The following is a 21,813-nucleotide window of genomic DNA, read 5'->3' as shown; positions in this document are numbered from 1 at the left end:
AAAATACAATTTGAACACTTCAACCATGCTGTTGGCTCATTTTCTTCCTCTCTCTTTCTCGCCCTCTCTCTCTCTCTCTCTCTCTCTCTCTCTCTCGTGTGTGTGTCTCTCATGTGTTTTCTAATTCCATTTAGAGATGGGCACAACTCTTTTTTTCCCCCCAAAATTGTGTTTTATGGATAGAAAACCAGTCTAAAAGGAAATGTTTCCAACCAGTCAAAAGCCCATTCACTGGCGCATGAGACGACTGAGTTGCAATCATTGCACGTAGTTTCCACTATCGGAGAAAATGGGGACAATGGGCCCAAGTTTCGGGCCGCGCCTAAAACGGCGCAGCCCGGACCTGGACGTCCGTTTTTCACGCCACAAAGTGCACCTAAAAAAAAAACTCACCTATTCTCCGGCTCCCTGCAGGTCCTCTGGAGCTGTGGGGGGGCGGAGCCAGGTCCCTGCGCTGAAAGCAGTGCCGGGACCTCTGCACATGCGTGCTACGGTGGGCGCGCATGTGTAGTAGGCTCCAGGCGCCCAAAACTGGGAGAGGCCCGAAGCACGCATCCCTAGCCCTGGTGGAATGGCCTCACTGGGGCTGCGTGGATAAGGCTCGCCTCCCACCCGACCGGAGTTGACTCCCGCTCTCCCTACCCCAGCGACCCGACCTCCGCTCCCCCAACTCCCCCCCGACCTCCGGGACTCTCTTTTCCCCCCCCCCCCCCCCCCAAACCTCCGCAACACTCTTTCCCCTCCCCCTCCGCAACTCTCTTCCCCTCCTTCCCCCCCCCCCCCAAACCTTCGCAACTCTCTTTCCCCTCCCACCCCCCCCCGACTCTCTCTCTCTCTCTCTCTCTCTCTCTCTCTCTCTCTCTCTCTCTCTCTCTCTCTCTCTCTCTCTCTCTCTCTCTCTCTTCTTCTCTCTTCTTCTCTCTCTCTCTATCCTTCTCTCTCTCTCCTCCCCCACCCCCCCCCACCTCCGCGACTCTCTCTTTCTCCCCCCCCCCCCCCCCCCCCCATCTCCACGACCCGACGCCACCTACCTGTAAATCCAGCCCGAAGTCTTGGGCCCGGCCGTTCAGCCTCCTTCAATCCCTCCCTCCCCTCTCCTTCCCTCCCTTCCCTCCCTCTCCTTCCCTTCCCTCCCTCTCTCCTTCCCTCCCTCTCTCCTTCCCTCCCTCTCTCCTTCCCTCCCTCTCTCCTTCCCTCCCTCTCTCCTTCCCTCCCTCTCTCCTTCCCTCCCTCTCTCCTTCCCTCCCTCTCTCCTTCCCTCTCCTTCCCTCCCTCCCTCCCTCCCTCCCTCCCTCCCTCCTCTCTCCTTCCCTCCCTCCCTCCCTCTCCTTCCCTCCCTCCTCTCTCTCCTTCCCTCCCTCCTCTCTCCTTCCCTCCCTCTCTCCTTCCCTCCTCCCTCCTTCCCCCCTCCCCCCTCTCTACCTCCTTCCTCCCCCTCGCTGTCAGAAACACAGACACTGACAGACAGAGAGTGAGAGACACACACAGACAGAGAGATAGAGACACTGACAGAGACACACTGGGGGGGCCGTCCCAGCACGCTGTTGGAGGGCTCCAGGTGCTGCAGTCGGTAAGTAGAAAATTTTTTGTTTCATTGATTTGATTTTTAAAATTTTTTTAAATTAATTTTTTATTGGTTGATTTATTGATGTATTTGTCATTTATTATTGATGATGGCTCTTTATTTGTAAAGCTGAAGTGTTTAATGTTTGTAAACTTCCCTTTTTAAACCCCCCCCCCCCCCCAACCACCCCCCATTCCCTACGCCTGATTTGTAACCTACGCCTGATTTTCTAAGTGTAGACAAGGTTTTTCTGAGCGTACAAAAATCTACACTTACTCCATTCTAAGTTAGTTTGGAGTATGTTTTCACTGCCTAAACTTTCAAAACAGGCGTAAGTGGCCGGACACGCCCCCTTTTGGAAAAAAATCTGTTCCAAACTGAAACTGTTCTAACTGACTAGAACTGGAGCAAACTAAATGCCGAGAATTGCAATTTCTAAGATACTCCATTCTAAACCAGTTGCTCCAAAAAAAACAGGAGCAACTCAGGCAGAAACTTGGCCCCTAAAATGCTCAAATTGGTATTGGCGAGCCTTCAAGAGTAGACATTTATATATTTGTTTACTATTTGACAGTACTAAGCTGGACCGAAAACGAAAGGTGAATCATGTATGTTGTGGTATTCACAAAATAATGTACTAAAACAAAGGCTTTAAACTAGTAAGATGGGAGAGGGATCTACAAGAAACATAACCAGTCTAAATATAAACAAAACAGGAAAAGAGAGCATAGCAAAGAATAAAGTACGGGAGGACATTGGTGGGAAGGAAATAAATAATTATAGAACAGGAGTCTAAAAAGATGGTTAAACATAAAGTGCAAGGAAATCCTACTAAAATTGAATTAAACTGTCTGTACAGCAATGCACACGCTGTCCGTAATAAAACGGGAGCTGGAGGCAATCATGCGTTGCAAGGAACCAGACATAGTAGGATTACTAAGACATGACTACAGAAAAATCAGGACTGGGAATTAAACATTGCAGGGTATAACATATAGAAAAGATAGAGGGGGGAAAGGGGGAGGTGGAGCATTTGTACTTATTAGGGATAACATAATGGCAGGAGAAAAAAGTGATGCAGCTATCAGCAAGATAAAAATAGAATCCATATGAAAACAGATTAAAAAAATAATAAAGGATCAATCACTCTAATGGGTGTAGTCTACAGACCATCTAATACTGGAAAGGAGGTGGAGGAAGAAATATGCAGACAAATTAGGGAAATTAGTAAAAAACATAGAATAATAGTCATGAGGGATTTCAACTACCCTGATAATTGGACAGAAGAGGTAGGTAAAGGTGATAAGGGAATGGTGTTCCTATAATGTGTACAGGACTCATTTCTAACCCAATATATAAAAAGCCCAACAAGGGACAATTCGCTATTGGATCTAGTAATGAGGTATGAACCAGAGCAGATGAGAAGCAAAAATAGGGGAACATCTAGGCAATAGTGACCATAATATAATACACTTTAAGATGATAATTGAGAAGGACATAAGTATGACAAAAACCAGGGTAATAGATTGGAGAAAAGTTTATTTTAAGGATCTGAGAATAGAACTAAAATGGGCAACAATATTGGAGAAAACGATGTAGAACAACAAAGGGAAACATTTAAAACGGTGTTTAACAGAGTGCAGGAACAATATAATTGCGCTAAAAAGACAAACTAAACAGTAATGAGACTCCATGGACGAATAAAGCCATTAGAGAACAATTGAGGGTAAGGAAAGAGGCATACATTAAGTACATAGACAGCAGGGGAGTGCATGATAAGGGAGAATATGAAAAGATTAGGAGAGAAGTAAAAAAAAAAGGAAGGCAAAGAGGAACTATAACATTAAATTATCAAGAAACATAACACAAAATAGTAAAATATTTTAAAGGCACATCAACAATAAAAAAGGAAGGTTGGGATGAGAATAGGGCCATTTAGGGATAGACAGGATAATACCACAGGTAACAATAGAGAGATGGCAGAAATAATAAATAATTATTTTGCTTCAGTATTTAACAGGGAGATAGAACAGGTGGACATGGCATTAGATGATGAGATTAGTAATGAGATAAGTGCATTTAAAATAAAAGGAGGAGATATATTAAATAAACAAATTAAACTCAAAGAGGATAAAACCCCTGGTCTGGATGGATTGCATCCACGCATTTTAAAAGAATCTAGGGAAGAGATAGCAGAGGCATTACTGCGCATATTTAATAATTCATTAGAAAAAGGTAAAAGCTAGAGGACTGGCGGATAGCTAACATAATAACTATATTTAAGAAGGGGGATAAAATCATGTCCGGGAATTATAGACCAGTTAGCTTAATAACTTCGATGGTAGGAAAAATAATGGAATCCCTACTAAAGGAGAGAATAGAAGTACATCTAGAAACCAAAAATATCATGAATAATCAGCATGGATTTCAAAAGGGAAAGTCTACTTGACTTACATCATTGTTGAAGAGGTAACAGAGCGAGTAGACAATGGTAATGCAGTAGATGTAATTTATCTAGATTTTCAAAAGGCCTTTTGATGAGGTATCCCATAATAGACTGATGAACAAGGTCAGAGAATGCGGAGTCAGGGGACAAGCAGCAAAATGGATAGCTAGTTGGCTTCAAGACAGAAAACAGAGAGTAGGAGTAGAGGGTAGCTATTCACAGTGGCAGAAGGTGGGTAGTGGTGTTCCACAAGGATCAATGCTGAGAGCACTGTTGTTCACAATTTATATTAACGATTTAGATTTTGGAATCGAACATAATTTCTGAACTTGCGGATAACACCAAATAAGGACTATAGTCAATACGAGGACTGCAACAAATTAAAAGAGGACATTAATAAACTTGCAGAATGGACATATAATTTGCAAATAAAGTTCAACACAGATAAATGAGAGGTATTACATTTAGGTAGGAAGAATAGGGAGGTCACTTATTACTTGGAGGGTGCAAGTCTAGGTGGAGTAGAGGAACAAAGGGATCTCGGAGTACAAATACACAAATCGCTAAAAGTTGCGATACAGGTTAGCAGGGCCATAAAAAAAGCAAACCTAGCACTAGGGTTTATTTCTGGGGATATAGAATTCAAAAGTACGGATGTTACGCTAAACCTTTATCGAACCTTGGTTAGACCACACTTGGAGTACTGTGTACAGTTCTAGTTGCCATATTATAAAAAGGATATAGAGGCACTGGAGAGGGTACAGAGAAGATTTGCAAGCATGATACCAGAAATGCGAAGGTATATGAATCAGGAAAGGATGAACAGGCTGGGTATCTTCTTTTGGGGAAAAAAAGAAGACTCAAGGATGACCTAATAGCAGTCTTTAAAATTATCAAAGGTTTTGATGGAGTGGATACAGAGAGAATGTTTCCACACACCGTGGGGAACAGCATAACTAGAGGCCATCAATATAAGATAGTCACCAAGAAATCCAATAGGGAATCCAGAAGAAAATTCTTTACCCAAAGAGTGGTGAGAATGTGGAACTCGCCACCACAGGGAGTGGTTGAAGCGCATAGTATAGATGCATTTAAGGGGAGGCTGGATAAGCATATGAGGGAGAAGGGTTATGCTGATAGATTTAGATGAGGAAAGACGAGAGGAGGCTCGAGTGGAGCATAAATGCCGGCATGGACTGGTTGGACCGAATAGCTTGTTTCTGTTTGGCATATCCTATGTAAAAACAAAAGTATAATACTGCGGATGCTGGAAATCTGAAATGTAAACAGAAAATGCTGGAAATACTCAACAGGTCAATAATACACTTTTTTAACTCTAGTTTTTTGGTGTATCACTATAGTTTTCAGCCTAGAAATTACCAATCGTGTTACTCATAATGATGATCCTGTTTTTTTGGGTGTACAAGGGGGAAAATCGTAGCCTGAATGTGCTTTAATGTGGAAGGTCTGTTGATGAGGACTAAGCATAATCTCATTCATACTGAGCCACCTTTTTTGAAATATAAATAGAGGATATGCTCGGTATACTCTTAATACACCCTCCACTATACCTCTGCTAAAAATGCTGTCCGATTCCCTGCTCTTCTACTCCCATGTAAATGTAGTTGCAAAGTTCAAACTTTTTTCTTCATTGGTGATGAACTGTGATTGCTTCATTATGTTTTGGGCTCTTTGTAAGCTGTTGCAAAATTCATCTGCCACATTGTTATCAATTTTATGTTTTATGCTTAATTGCATTGCCCAGAGTTTTGAATAAGTCCTTCTTTTGACAAGTACAGAGGATTGTTCCAATAGGGTGTGTTTAGTTGAAACTTTTGCCATTGGAGATGGGGATGTGATTGCTACCAGTTCAACCGTTGAATTTTTGTTACTACTGATAAAGGCCCAAAATCACAATTGTAAATAACATCCTGAAGTAATTACATTTTCTGACAACACTGCGAGCAAGGGAGTGAAGCATCACATTTCAAAATGATTTATTATGCCATATATAAGAAAGAGGAAATTGCTTGGGAGGTTCAGATAATGTTTTTTTAAAAAGAAAAGACAAAACAGAAACCATGTTTGTAAAAACAACAACTACTTACATTTATATATAGTTTTCAGCGTAGAAAAATATCCCACGGCTCTTTACAGAGGTGTCATCAGAAATGGACATAATAAGGAAGAAGCAGCTTAGGGAAGGAGTGTGGGGCCGAAGCGGTTGCTGGTATGGCCACCAATGGTGTAGCAAAGTAATGGGGGAATGCTCAAGAGGCCAGAGTTGGAGGAAAGGAGATTTTGGGTGAGGGTTGTAGGACTAGAGGAGGGGCGAAACCATGAAGGGATTGAAACACAATCATGAGAATTTTAAATTGGAGGTGTTGAGGGGCTGGTTGCCAGTATATGTTGGGAAGGACAGGAGTGCTGAGTGAGTGGGACTTGGTGCGGGAAGCTTATGGAGGCAGGCCAGCTGAGCATTGGAATAGTCAAGTCTGGAAATGACAAAGGCATAAATGAGGGTTTTGGCAGCAGATGGATTGAGAGAGGGGCGGAGGCGGATGATCTTAAATAGGTGGAAGTAAGCAGTCTTTGTGATGGAGACCAGAAGCTTGGCTCAGGGCCCAGTAGGACACCAAGATTGCGAACAGTCCGGTTCAGCCTGACACATTGGCTGGGCAGGGGATGGAATGGGTGGCAAAGGTACGGAGCTTGTGGCTGGCCGAGGACAATCATAGAATCATGTAGCACATAATGAGGCCATTCAGCCCGTCGTGCCTGTGTCGGCTCTTTGAAAAAGCTGCCCAATTTAGTCCCACACCGTAGCTTTTTCCGCATTGCCCTGCAAATTAGTTCTCTTCAAATAAAGGTCTTACTGGAAGACTCTTTGTTCAGTATTCAAAGCCAACCTCATAGTTGTGTGTGGTTTGGTGACTATCGGGGAGAAAATAATTTAAATTTTGCTCCTTAATTTTTATTAGGTTTTATAATTAGATGCTTATTGTAATTTGGTACAAGAGTAAGTGGCAATTTCTGCACAACTTATTTTGATGCTGATGAAAGCACACGATTATTTACTACATGGGTCTGAAATGCAGTGGATAATGTGCATGTTCTGTAATTGATGTACACCAGACTTAATTTCACAAATTAGTTTTTAAATATACTTTCTCTTCATGGGTATGGGACATGGTTAAGAAAATAGATTTTACATTGTTTACAAATCGGCCCCTGGGGAACAAGTAGTGAAACCTCATTTCAACAGCAAAATTAGCATGCAACTTACGAATAAATTCCGGGCTTTTACCAACATTGTCTCCAAGTTTATCTGTATCAAAAGGAATGCCATTTTACCACTGTAATGAGTGTTTTGCAGTGAAACTTAAACAGTGAGAATTTGTTTAAACTAATTCAGCTCCCAGGAAATGCTAGTGTTTGGATTACAGGCATCAGGATATATTTGATCTAAGAATATACATCATCTTTAATGTCTGCTTATGCTAAATAATGCTTGTATATTTTTAAATTAAAGTGTTTCTCCATCCTCCTTTGTCTGGCTCCCCTACTGGAATAAAATTCTGGAGGGGATGAAACTTGTGTTCCAGCACTAATGCTCTAAGAACGCAATTAATTTAAAATAAACTATTTATCAAATTGAAATGTTTCCTCCTCCTGCCACTTTGCCTCCCTCCTTAATCCTTATCCTTTGCTCTTGTTGAAACTTTTCTCTACTTCACAGATTAGTTTCTTGTCTAAACCAATAGGATATTTGATTCAAAAGCAAAATACTGCAGATGCTGGAATCTGGAATAAAAACAGAAAATGCTGGCAATCTCAGCAGGTCAGGCAGTATCTATGGAGGGGAAGCAGAGTTAACGTTTCGGGTCGATGACCCTTCGTCAGAAATAGAGTGTTCAGAAGAGAGATTAGAGAGTCAAAAGGGATGATGGCCCAAATTCAAATGGTAATGCCAGGAGTTAGAAAAACATGAGTCAAGATAGGGTGTGAATGGTGGGGTTATGATCAACTGCCATTGGAGACCAGGAGAAAAAAAGAAAGAAATGGGTTCTGCGGGGGTGGGGGGAGAGAAAAAGAGGGAGCCAAAGATTGGCAGCAGTTACGCTCTGACATTTTTTTAACTCGATAATTGAATCCAGATGGCTGTAAAATGCCTAAACGAAAGATGAGGTGCTGTTCCTTGAGCTTCGTTGGAACAGTGTAGGAGACTGAGGAGCTAATCTTTGGCTCCCTTTTCACCTCCCCCAACCCCTCAGAGCCCATTTCTTCCTTTTTTTTCTCCTTGTCTCTAATGGCAGTTGGTCATAATCCCACCATTCACATCCTATCTTGACTAATGTTTTTCTAACTCCTGGCATTACCATTTGAATTTCGGCCATCATCCATCTCTTTTGTCTCTCTAATCTCTCTTGTCTTCCAACCTATCACAGACCTTCCCTTTTGTTCTTTTTTCCCCTCCCCCTTTCTGTGCTTGTTAAGATAATATGTTCTTTTCGAACACTCCAGTTCTGACGAAGGGTCATCGACCCAAAACCTTAATTCTGCTTCCTCGCCACAGATGCTGCCTGACCACCTGAGATTTCCAGGATATTTGATTCCTCTTTCTAGGTTTAGATTCTACTGGTTCAAGTTCATGTCATTTTTTTCCTCAGATGAGCAGTTTAATTTCAGACCGTGCGAGAAAAGGCCCGATTGCTACCTTTAAAACTTGCCACCACTTTAGTTAGTTATCTCCCTCCCCACCCATCAACAACTGCTACCATCATTACATGCTGATTCTAGCTGAAAATGGCATGGTTCAAACCATTAAAGCATGAAAACTGGAAATGTTTCATACATGCATCGAAAGTGATAAATTGCTCCTGCAAGAAGTTATATTTGATGGAATGGTCATCAAATTTAACCTTTGACCTGTGGCCCCAACACACTTGTGTCTGATCTCTGAAGCTTAAAAAAAACAAGCTCAGTACTTGGATGGAGAAAACTGGCTCATGGCTCTTTTTGGTCTCCTATCACTGAGGACTCTGTCAGTGATGCCTATGCCCTAAACACTAGCATTTCCTGGGAGCTGAATTAGTTTTCATCAAATACTTACTGTTTACGTTTCACTGCACAGCACTCATTACAGTGGTAAAAATGACATTAAAACTATAATCCTGATCTTGTTTTCGCCTTCATAACAAGCAAATTAATTAAAGTTTCAACAGGAAAACAAATTCACTACTTACATTTTCAATTGAAAATAAACCCTGGTTTGTTTACCAATGATGGGCAAGTCTTTTCCTTTTTGAATTGCTGAGGGAGGGTAAAACCCTTGGACACATTCCTTTTGATATCGATAAGCCTGGAGACTATGTTGGTAAAAGCCTGGAATTAATTTGTAAGTTCCATGCTAATTTTGCTGTAGGAATAAGGTTTCCATTACTTGTTCCCCAGGGGCTGACAGCATGTTCACTAATGTTTGACTTAAATTAGAGCTACTTTGTACAATCGGAGTACATGGGATGGCTATCTGACTAGCTTATCATCTAAACGCAATGGTTATGCTGAACGTGCTATGTAAAACTTTGATGGAGTTCCTCTAATGGACAAATGCATCGTGCGTGTGGTTTTGAGTCCTACAGATCGGGAAGGAATCGAGTTTGATCCCAGCTCTGTTTAGGCTGCTTTTACTTATTGTGGTCCAAGAAGGTTATGGGAGAGCAACATTATGGGTGCTGCTTTCTCGTTTACTCTTAAACAGTGGGCCAATCTGCATGTAGACTGGCTGTGAATTTAATCTGGGCATCTCTGCATGTGCAGACTGGCTGTCACTGGCCAGTGTCCTTGGGTGAAGTGCTGGTTTTGTGACACCACTACAAATGGCGCACACATTAAATCTGGACCTGCAATTATACTGGAGCACGCAAGACCAGCATTTTTCATTGCAATTACTAGTCTGTATTCAGTGCAGCATTTTGTCACTTGCTCTTTCTGCAGCTTGCAGTGACTTACATTAGCATTAAATGTAATTACTTTTTTGTTAATATCTTTTGAGGAGTTTACTCTGCCTTTGAAAAACAGAATTTATTTCACTGTTACCTGAGCCAGTAGTCCTGAGAGTTGAGTAGAAAAATAAGTTTATTTTCTGGTAATCTGTGCCTAACATCATGAAAATTGAGCTTTCTGATGGTTTGATCGGTCAAGCAGTAACATTCCTATTCCCAGCTTCTAATGAAAGTGTGTGACGATTTATGTTGTACTCTGGCGATATTCCTCCACAATCATTAAGTTTAACTCCATGATCTTTCATGTTCTACTCTTGTTAGTAGAGTAGAAAATGCATCCCTGTGATCTACTGTACTTAAGGATCAGTTTTGACACTATTGAAACAGTAAGTTTTGTACGGTTGATGCCTGATTTCTAAATTGGTTATACAAGTTGCTGCATATTTAAATAACAATTAAACCTCGTTTAAGAACTTGGGCAAATATTGAATCAGCTTTAACTTGATAATATGTTGAACCTTGGCATCCTAAGCGACCCCAAGGTAAGTATCCAACGTCTTGTCCTCTCCATCTCAAATACTGGAACTCTCATCCATCCACCCTCCATAAATGTCAGCTCATCTAAAATTCTCCTGCCCTGTGCAATGTTTGTTTCTTTTAAGCTGTGCGGCCACGCAGCGCTCTGCAGTTCCTGCACAGCCGGTTCAGTCTTTCGTGCAAGCGCGGTATTTTGAATGGGCCGCGCAGCAAAAGGGCTGTGCATCCGTTCAAAAAATGAAAGGGAACATTGGACCTGTCATGCCTAACTCACCCATCATCCATGTCCTTGTTCACTTACATTGGCTCCCAGTCCCCCAACACCTCCAAATGAAACTTCTCATCCTCATGTTGAAACCCCTTCATAATTTCACTTCTCCTTATCGCTGCAACCTCCTCCAGCCCTACACCAACACCCCACCCCCAAGATGGTGGAAAGGGGAGTCAGGAGGTGAGACACTCGCCGCATAATACCCAGCCTCTGACCTCTTGTTGCCGCAGTATTTGCAGCTGGTCTAGTTAAATTTCTGGTCAACAGTGATCCTCAGGATGTTGATGGGTGGGGATTTAGCGATGGTAATGCCGTTGAATATCATGGAGATGGTTAGACTCGCTTGTTGGAAATGGTCATTGCCTGGCACTTGTGAGGCGCACATGTTATTTGCCACTGATCAGCCCAAGCCTGAATGTCGTCCAGGTCTTGCTGCATGCAGGCATGGACTACTTCATTATCTGAGGAGTTGCGAATGGCACTGAACATTGTGCAGTCATCAACGAACATCCCCACTTCTGACTTTGTGGGCAGAAGGTCATTGATGAAGCAGCTGAAGATGGTTGGGCCTAGGAGACTGCCCTGAGGAACTCTTGCAGTGATGTCCTGGGAAAGTGATGATTGACCTCCAACAACCACAACCATCTTCCTTTATGCTAGCTATGACTCCAGCTAGTGGAGAGTTTTCTCCTTGATTCCCATTGACTTCAGTTTTACTGGGGCTCCTTGATGCCACACTCGGTCAAATGCTGCGTTGATGTCAAGAGCAGTCACTCTCCTAACCTCTAATTCAATCACACAATCTCTAGCCCTGATGGTATCCCTACCAATTCATAAACACCCCATTATAAATAATAAACAGTAAATTCTCTAGTTCATTGAGGAATGTCACAATCTAGTACTAAAGCTCACAGGGACAAGAGTTGACATGGCAGACAGATTAAATTTGAGTAGCAAATGTATTGCAATTTGGGATTAAGTGTCTGACTCAATCCTATTGATGAGGCTGGCCCTTTGACATAAATGCATATTTAGAGGGAAAAATAAGTGTGTGTCCCTTCCTCTTCCCTTCCTTGAGAGTGAGTTAAGACAAGATATAAAAGCTCACTGGGTTGGGGGTAATATATTAGCATGGATAGAGGATTGGCAAACCGTGACTAGTGGGGTGCCGCAGCAATCGGTGCTGGGTCCTCAACTATTTACAATCTGTATTAATGACTTGGATGAAGGGACAGAGTGTAATGTAGCCAAGTTTGCTGATACAAGATGGGTGGGAAAGTAAATTGTGAGGAGGACACATACAATCTGCAAAAGGATATAGACAGGCTAAGTGAGTGGGGGGAAAAATTGGCAGATGGAGTATAATGTTGGAAAGTGTGAGGTTATCCACTTTGGCAGAAATAATAAAAAAGCAAATTGCAATTATTCTCCATTTAAATTATAAAGTGCTGCAGTACAGTGGGACCTGGGGGTCCTTGTGCATGAAAGTTAGTATGCAGGTACAGCAAGTAACCAGGAAGGCAAATGGAATGTTGGCCTTTTATTGTAAGGGGGATAGAGTATAAAAGCAGAAGTCCTGCTATAACTGTAGGGTATTGGTGAGGCCACATCTGGAGTACTGTGTACAGTTTTGGTCTCCGTATTTAAGGAAGGATATACTTGCATTGGAGGCTGTTCAGAGAAGGTTCACGAGGTTGATTCTGGAGGTAAGTTCCCGCACAAGAGATTGGTGTGCAAAATCAAAGCGCATGGTATTGGGGGTAATGTACTGACGTGGATAGAGAACTGGTTGGCAAACAGGAAGCAGAGCCTGGATAAGTGGGTCCTTTTCAGAATGGCAGGCAGTAACTAGTGGAGTACCACAGGGCTCAGTGCTGGGACCCCAGCTTTTCACAATATCATTACCGATTTAGATGAAGGAATTGAGTGTAATATCTCCAAGTTTGCAGATGACACTAAACTGGGTGGTGGTGTGAGCTGTGAGGAGGACGTTAAGAGGCTGCAGGGTGACTTGGACAGGTTAGGTGAGTGGGCAAATGCATGGCAGATGGAGTATAATGTGGATAAATGTGAGGTTATCCATTTTGGGGGCAAAAACACGAAGGCAAACTATTATCTGGATGGCGGCAGATTAGGAAAAGGGGAGGTGCAACGAGACCTGGGTGCCATGGTTCATCAGTCACAAAAGTGGACATGCAGGTACAGCAGGCGGTGAAGAAGGCAAATGGTATGTTGGCCTTCATAGCTAGGGGATTTGAGGATAGGAGCAGGGAGGTCTTACTGCAGTTGTACAGGGCCTTAGTGAGGCCTCACCTGGAATATTGTGTTCAGTTTTGGTCTCCTAATCTGAGGAAGGACGTTCTTGCTATTGAGGGAGTGCAGCGAAGATTCACCAGACTGATTCCAGGGATGGCTGGACTGGCATATGAGGAGAGACTGGATCAACTGGACCTATTATTCACTGGAGTTTAGAAGGATGAGAGGGGATCTCATAGAAACGTATAAGATTCTGACGGGACTGGACAGGTTAGAATGTTCCTGATGTTGGGGAAGTCCAGAACCAGGGGACATAGTCTTAGGATAAGGGGTAGGCCATTTAGGACTGAGATGAGGAGAAACTTCTTCACTCAGAGTTGTTAACCTGTGGAATTCCCTGCTGCAGAGAGTTGTTGATGCCAGTTCATTGGATATATTCAAGAGGGAGTTAGATATGGCCCTTACGGCTAAGGGGATCAAGGGGTATGGAGAGAAAGCAGGAAAGGGGTACTGAGGGAATGATCAGCCATGATCTTATTGAATGGCGGTGCAAGCTCGAAGGGCCTACTCCTGCACCTATTTTCTATGTTTCTCTGTTTCTCTCTCCTTCTTGACTATATGGCTTCCTGTACATTTTCCCCTTCACCCAGCATTGGCGGCCATGCCTTCAATGGATTAGGCCCTATTCTCTGGAATTACCTTCCTAAACTTGTCCACTTCCTCTCCTGCTTTAAGATTCTCAAAACTGGTACCTGTTGGATCAAGCTTTTGGTCAACCCTTCCACTTCTCGTGCTCAACATCCAATTTTTGATTGTGCCTTTGTGAAGAAATTTAGGAATTTTCTACGTTAAAGGTGCTATAGAAATGCAAGTTGTTGTAGTCATGATTTTATGATGCAAATTTCCACATTGCAATTCATTCATAGAATGACACATGGTTGCAACATTTCACTGTTTACTCAGCTGTTTATAAGCAAATGATGCTTATAATGCTCCATTCTAGAAGCGCTTTTTAAAATGTATTTTGAGCATTGATGGATAGTACAGCGTGTTAACAGCTCACAGTATTAGAATGATGGAACTTCAGTTTGTGCCTCTTTTCTCCCTGTCCCATTGAACTGGCATTGAATGTTATTTTCGATTTTTTTTTTTTAATTAATATCATTCAGTTCTACTTGTTAGTTGTGCCATTTTTCAATATACAGGAAAATATGATTGGTTATCAAGATATACTTTTTCTCTTGCTTGGGCGAGAACAAAAGCTCTGGCGAAATATCGGTACTCAGTTTATTTGGCACTGTACAATCTAATTTACAAAGCTCGTTTAGCTCTGCTGTAGGTTTTTTTTATTCGTTCCAGGATGTGGGCATTGCCGGCAAGGGCAGCATTTATTGCCCATCCCTAATTGCCATTGAGAAGGTGGTGGTGCTGAACCGCTTTCTTGAACCGCTGCAGCCCGTGTGGTGAAGGTACTCCCGCAGTGCTGTTAGGGAGGGAGGTCCAAGTCAGCATGGATTTGTGAAAGGGAAATCATGCTTGACAAATCTTCTGGAATTTTTTGAGGATGTTTCCAGTAAAGTGGACAAAGGAGAACCAGTTGATGTGGTATATTTGGACTTTCAGAAGGCTTTCGACAAGGTCCCACACAAGAGATTAATGTGCAAAGTTAAAGCACATGGGATTGGGGGTAGTGTGCTGACGTGGATTGAGAACTGGTTGTCAGACAGGAAACAAAGAGTAGGAGTAAACAGGTACTTTTCAGAATGGCAGGCAGTGACTAGTGGGGTGCCGCAAGGTTCTGTGCTGAGGCCCCAGCTGTTTACATTGTACATTAATGATTTAGACGAGGGGATTAAATGCAGTATCTCCAAATTTGCGGATGACACTAAGTTGGGTGGCAGTGTGAGCTGCGAGGAGGATGCTATTAGGCTGCAGAGTGACTTGGATAGGTTAGGTGAGTGGGCAAATGCATGGCAGATGAAGTATAATGTGGATAAATGTGAGGTTATCCACTTTGGTGGTAAAAACAGAGACAGACTATTATCTGAATGGTGACAGATTAGGAAAAGGGAAGGTGCAACGAGACCTGGGTGTCATGGTACATCAGTCATTGAAGGTTGGCATGCAGGTACAGCAGGCGGTTAAGAAAGCAAATGGCATGTTGGCCTTCATAGCGAGGGGATTTGAGTACAGGGGCAGGGAGGTGTTGCTACAGTTGTATAGGGCCTTGGTGAGGCCACACCTGGAGTATTGTGTACAGTTTTGGTCTCCTAACTTGAGGAAGGACATTCTTGCTATTGAGGGAGTGCAGCGAAGATTCACCAGACTGATTCCCGGGATGGTGGGACTGACCTATCAAGAAAGACTGGATCAACTGGGCTTGTATTCACTGGAGTTCAGAAGAATGAGAGGGGACCTCGTAGAAAAGTTTAAAATTCTGACGGGTTTAGACAGGTTAGATGCAGGAAGAATGTTCCCAATGTTGGGGAAGTCCAGAACCAGGGGTCACAGTCTGAGGATAAGGGGTAAGCCATTTAGGACCGAGATGAGGAGAAACTTCTTCACCCAGAGAGTGGTGAACCTGTGGAATTCTCTACCACAGAAAGTAGTTGAGGCCAATTCACTAAATATATTCAAAAGGGAGTTAGATGAAGTCCTTACTACTAGGGGGATCAAGGGGTATGGCGAGAAAGCAGGAATGGGGTACTGAAGTTTCATGTTCAGCCATGAACTCATTGAATGGCGGTGCAGGCTCGAAGGGCTGAATGGCCTGCTCCTGCACCTATTTTCTATGTTTCTATGTTTCCATGATTTTTGACCCAGCAACGTTGAAGGAATAACGATATATTTCCAAGTCAGGATGGTGTGTGACTTAAAGGGGAACTTGTAGGTGATGGTGTTCCCATGTGCCTGCTGCCCTTGTCCTAGGTGATCGAGGTCGCGGGTTTGGGAGGTGCTATCAAAGTAGCCTTGGCGAGTGGTATCCCAGTCAATACTGATATCTTTTTCCAAGTCATTTGAGGATGGGGAACATAGGATCAGGTCTACTCCAGGATCTTTCCAGAGAGGAAAGATAACCCCTGGCTTTTTTTATTCCTCCAATACCAGTCATCTACTTTAAGCCCTCTTTCCTGCTCCCTCCACCCTCACCTCCAACATGTGCTCCAGAGCTTGTGGTCGTCTTTGTCACTGAGATTGAAACCATCTCTGCCTCAACTGTTGCTCCCGACTTCGCCTAGAGAATCAAATCAAACTTCCCCCAGGCTCCCCACTGTCCAGGTCCTGATCCTGCGTCCTATACTAGTTTCTCTCCCATCTCCTTCAAGCCCTCTTCAAGCTCACCTTATCCATGTAACCCACCTCCTGCTCCCTTGGTGCCATTCCCACTAAATTGCTGGCCATCTAACTTCCTTTCCTGCCCCTCCCCCACCATGTTAACTGATGTTGTTAAAGGTCCCGTCTCTTATACTGTCCCCCTCTTTCAAAACCGCCATCATCGCCCCCTCGGTCCTTTCAAAATAACGCACCATTACCAACTTCCCTTTCCTCTCAAGTCTTTGAATGTATTGTGGCATCCAAAATGCAGAGTCCTCTTTCCCCCAATTCCATGTTTGAAGCTTTCCAATCTGGTTTCTGTTCTGCCACTGAAACGGCCTTAATCAAAGTCATAAATTTTATCCTCTGACTTTTACCATGGTGCATTTTCACTCCTCGTTTTCCTTAATATCTGTTGCCTTTGATCCTTGCCTAACCCCTCTCCTCTGTTATCCAGCTCAGTGGGATTGCCTATCAAATTGTATCCAGAGCAACTTCACCGATGACTTCTCATCCCGTCCCCACACCATTAGCTCAGGAGTTCCCCAACGATCCTCCTCTGACACCATATAAGGGAATTAATTGCATTGCAAAATAAGCCCACTTACTTCCACCTTCGTAACATCGCCTGTCTCTGTCCTGACTCAGTACATCTGCTTCTGAATCTCTAATTCATGCCCTTATCATCCCCAAACTTGATTATTCCAATGTTCTGCTGGTCAGCTTCCCATCCTCCATATTCTTTAAACTTCAGCTCATCCAAAACTCTGCTGCCCACATTCTATCTCGCACTGAGTCCCGCTCACCCATCACTCTTGTCATTGCTGTGCTACTTTGACTCCCAGTCCTCCAATTTTAAATTTTTATCCTTGTGTTTAAATCCCTTTATGGTCTCACCCCTCCCTATTTCTATAACTGCCACCAGCCATACAACCTTTCCTCAAAATCTCAGTTCATTTGATTCTGGCCTTTTGCGTGTTCCTCCCTTTGCCCTACCATTGGTGGCCGTGTCTTCAATCGCCCATGCCCCATGCTCTGGAATTCCCTCCCGAAACCCAGAATCTCCTGTTAACCTAACTATTTAACTAAACTTTTGGTCATCCGTCTCAATCCCCTCCTTGAGCCCAGTGTCCAGTTTTGTCTGATTACACCTTTGTGAAGTGCCTAGTGTTGTTTTTCTATGTTAAACGCGCTATATAAATGTAAGTTTTTGTAGTTTCACCTAATTGCTCATTTATGTGAAGTAATGAAATATACTCTCGAATGTATGTATACTGGGTCAAGCAGTTTAGTTTATAGTAATCACAGTCTACTCTTGAAAATAGTTTTCAGTTTGAATTTTTTTCCTGAACACTGAATTAACTTGCATCATCTTGTTTAGAATATTTGAAAATCTTTGTCCATTTCTTTGTGATACTTTTAAAACAGTAACTACTTCAGAACATAACATAAGAATTAGGAACAGGATTCGGCCATCTAGCCCCTCGAGCCTGCTCCGCCATTCAAAAAGATCATGGTTGATCTGGCCGTGGACTCAGCTCCACTTACCCACCCGCTCCCCGTAACCCTTAATTCCCTTATTGGTTAAAAATCTATCTATCTGTGACTTGAATACATTCAATGAGCTAGCCTCAACTGCTTCCTTGGGCAGAGAATTCCACAGATTCACAACCCTCTGGGAGAAGAAATTCCTTCTCAACTCGGTTTTAAATTGGCTCCCCTGTATTTTGAGGCTGTGCCCCCTAGCTCTAGTCTCCCCGACCAGTGGAAACAACCTCTCTGCCTCTATCTTGTCTATCCCTTTCATTATTTTAAATGTTTCTATAAGATCCCCCCTCATCCTTCTGAACTCCAACGAGTAAAGACCCAGTCTACTCAATTCAGGAATAGAACAAGATTAATTTTTTTAATAAGTGTATTTATACAGCTCTGTAAGCTCACTGCTCTTTCATTAAATCTCGAAAGGATTCAAGGAATTACAGTTTTAATTTGTAAAAACAAGTCGTTGACTTTGCCCTGCCTTTTGTACACACATCTACTGCCATAATTAGATATCATTTTACCAGTTTCACAAGTTGTCTCTCATTTTATATGCTTTTGGTTTAGGATTGTTTCTTGTTTGGTCTCTGTGTTAGCGTAATCTGTATTTAAAGGCTTTGAAAGGATTGCATTTCCGTATCGCTACAAACTCACCATTTCCATACTGAAGCAGAGATTCGCCCCACTGAAGACATTGCATAGCTTCCTTCTTTCATTTCAATTCTCTTGGGTGCCCTCCTAAGCGTAGGCTGTGTTTAGCAAGACTCATGTCTTTAATTGCACTCCGTATTGCCAAATAGAAAGTGAGAATCGCTCGTATACTTTATTAAACCTATTTGTGATATTGCACTGATTTGGCAGGTTGGTTCTGTAGAGGAAACTTGTACTTAATTTCAGAAGTCAGGAGATGGAATGAGGTGAAAAATGGCATTTGTAAAATTCATGATTTGGTGGTGCAATGCAAATACTTCAATAATTTGCAAATAAACCTGTAGGTTACAAGACAGAGTAGCTTTAACAAACCTGAATGCTAGTAGTTATTACTAGTATTGGTGCTTTTTTGTTGTTTGTGATGGGAAAACAGCGGAGCTGAGCTGATACTAATCCAATTTTCTGTATATCATTAATCTTTGATCACTGAAACCAGTTCAATTGTTTCAACTGTGCAAGACTTTCTGCTGAAGGAACATTAATAACTAACAACATTTTAGATATAACAAATATGAAGGAAGGAAACCTGACACGTGCTGAATGCTTTTTAAACAATTTAATAGAAATTATATAGGGGCTGAAATTGGTGAAACACAAGTTCCGCTCGTTTTTCGGTGGTCTGTGGGCAGTGCGTCATTTTTTACCGCCCGGTGCCAAGTGAACAGGAATCTCATTCCACTTTTCTCGGCAGTAAGCGGAGCGGAGGGTGTGCGGCGGAGGAGGCTTTTGGATTCTGGAATCTTCGGCTCCCAAGTTGTGCGCACGCACGCGTGGCTGTCAAGCTCCGCCCCCCCACCCTCCTGAGAGGCCAGAGACTGCCGTCCAGAGATCACTGGGCGGGGGGTGTGGTGGGGGGGGAGAAAGAGATCGCTGTGTGGGGTGGGTAAGGGAGAGAGACTGGGGGGGGGGGGCGGTGGGAGAGACTAAACCATTTTTATTATAGTTCATTGATAAAGGAGTAAATAAGGCTTTATTAGACCATTTATATTAATGCCTAACACTAGAAAATACTACAATCCATTTAAAAATGCATCAAACTGTGGAGAACTATAAAGATCTGTGTAATATCAAACAAATCGGTTAGCTCTGTGTACATACCGCCCACTTAAGATCCACTTAAAAGCACCTTCTCCAGGAAGGTATGCAGTTCCGGTGGTATGTCATGAATTTTGCACTTTTGGGCGGTATGTCGGAGGTCTGCATGGGTGGGCAGTGTGCATACTGCCCGGCGGTATGTCACCGATGAATTTTCCGCCCGGCGGTATGTAGATGTTTTTTCAGCAAAATTGCATTTTTGGGTGGTATGTCGATGAATTTCGGGCCCACAGAATATACAATATAGAAACAGGTCATTCGGCCCAACTAGTCTGTTGTGCATCACCTCACATTTATCAATGTTAAAAAGTTAATTTGCTATTTAACTGCCCAGTCTGCAAGTTTTCTAATCATGATCTTTATAAAATAAACAACCTTGTGGAAACCTGCATAAATAATACATGCTTTTTATTTTGTTCCAGTTTGTCCTATCTGGCTCAGATGACTTCAATCTGTACATGTGGCGCATTCCTTCCAATTTAGAGACAGGTGAGTTATCATGTAGCCTGACCTGATTTATACTGATTTCTTTATCTATCCTTTGTGGTAAATTAGGAATATACAAATGCACTGACCAAGACCTATTTGAAGATGAAACCGCATGCTACAAATAACATATAATGGACATAACACTTTCCAATGCCTACTTACAGGAACTAATTTGTTTTAAAATTTGTCTTCAGAGTTGTTTTTTTGAAAGTCTGGATTGATTAGATAAGTCTCCTTGGTCTTCCAGCTATAAGGGTCTTGCGAAGTGAGTTTAGACAGTCTCCTAGTGGTGTTGGTTCAAAGCACAAAACTGCCCACTGTTTAACACTAGCTTTGGCAGTCTCATTCCAATTGTGGGAAATCAAGAAAATCACTCTGGTCCAGTAGGGGGTGCTCTTTTAAGTTTGGGGTTATGGTATATTTTTGCATCTTTTTGGTGAGGAAGCCTTGATCTTGTTCTGACTAAGCCAGATTTAGCAATTTTTAGAAGTTAACAATTTATCACAAATGAACTGTTCTATTCTCTAATCTAACTTGAACTTAAAAATCACCTTCCTCCACCCCTCTCATATTCGTAAACAAAATTCCACTTTGGCGTATTTGTTTTGCGACCTGATCTAATTTCTTTTTACGTTGAAATGAGCCCATTTATAGAAACTCTGCCCAAGTTGAAAGCAGAACTTGAACTAACGCAGTAGAGTATAGGAGACTTGAACAACTTCATGGTCAACTTCCAAGAAGCAAGAAATGAGATGCAAGCACTGGAATTCCATTAATACACAGCAAAGGGCATGTTGAGTTAGCCTTCAGATATATATGTTACAATTTGGGTCTTTTCCAATAGTTTCCTTTTGTGCTTCATGTACAAGCCAGCTTCCATAGGTGAGTCTGAGCTTCCTATGTAAACTTGGCCTTGGGCACAAGGTATGTTGGATACTGCATGCCCATGTGAACAGTGAACCCTTTTACCATTATGTATATACATTAGAAACCTTATGGGTTATGCCCTATAACTTCTGATATCTCTAAAATTGGCAGAAAATAATGATAGATCAAACTGAAAGCGATTGAAACAAGAATATGGTAGCCTTGAAGCTATGGGACTGGACTAGCAACCAAGAGTCATTAGTGTCAGCTGTGGCTCCGTTGGTAGTACTCTCGCCCCTAAGTCAGAAGGTTTTGGGTTCAAGTCCCACTCCAGAGACAAACACAAAAATCTAGGTTGACACGCCAGTGCAGTCCTGAGCGAGTGCTCCACTCTCCGAGGTGCCTTCTTTCGGATGAGACGTTAAACTGAAGCCCTGTCTGCGCTCTCAGGTGGACGTAAAAGATCCCATTGCAATACTTCGAAAAAGAGCAAGGGGGTTAACCCCAGTGTCCTGGCCAATATTTATCTGATTATCTGGTCAGTATCACTTTGCTGTTTGTGGGAGTTTGCTGTGCGCAAATTGGCTGTCTCATTTCTTACATTACAACAATGACTACACTTCAAAAAGTACTTAATTGGCTGTAAAGGGCTTTGGGACATTCAGTTCTTTAATCTCACCATAGCAAGTTTTGAAATAAAATCAATAAATTCATGAAA

The 21,813-nt window shown here is 42.6% G+C and overlaps 1 protein-coding gene across 1 annotated transcript in view; it reads left to right on the top strand.

The window, feature by feature from the left end:
- The window catches only part of dcaf5 (ddb1 and cul4 associated factor 5), a 146,074-nt gene that overhangs the window by 104,558 nt on the left and 19,703 nt on the right, over window positions 1-21,813 (top strand). Inside the window, exon 7 of the mRNA XM_070878922.1 lies at window positions 20,162-20,228. Within this exon, the coding sequence (XP_070735023.1) occupies window positions 20,162-20,228 (67 nt within the window). The remainder of the gene's footprint in view (window positions 1-20,161; window positions 20,229-21,813) is intronic.

The sequence above is a fragment of the Pristiophorus japonicus genome, chromosome 4, assembly GCF_044704955.1.
Source record: "Pristiophorus japonicus isolate sPriJap1 chromosome 4, sPriJap1.hap1, whole genome shotgun sequence".
Taxonomy (NCBI): domain Eukaryota; kingdom Metazoa; phylum Chordata; class Chondrichthyes; family Pristiophoridae; genus Pristiophorus; species Pristiophorus japonicus.
The sequence above is the reverse complement of the archived record's forward strand: the minus strand, read 5'-3'. Positions and strand labels throughout refer to the sequence as shown.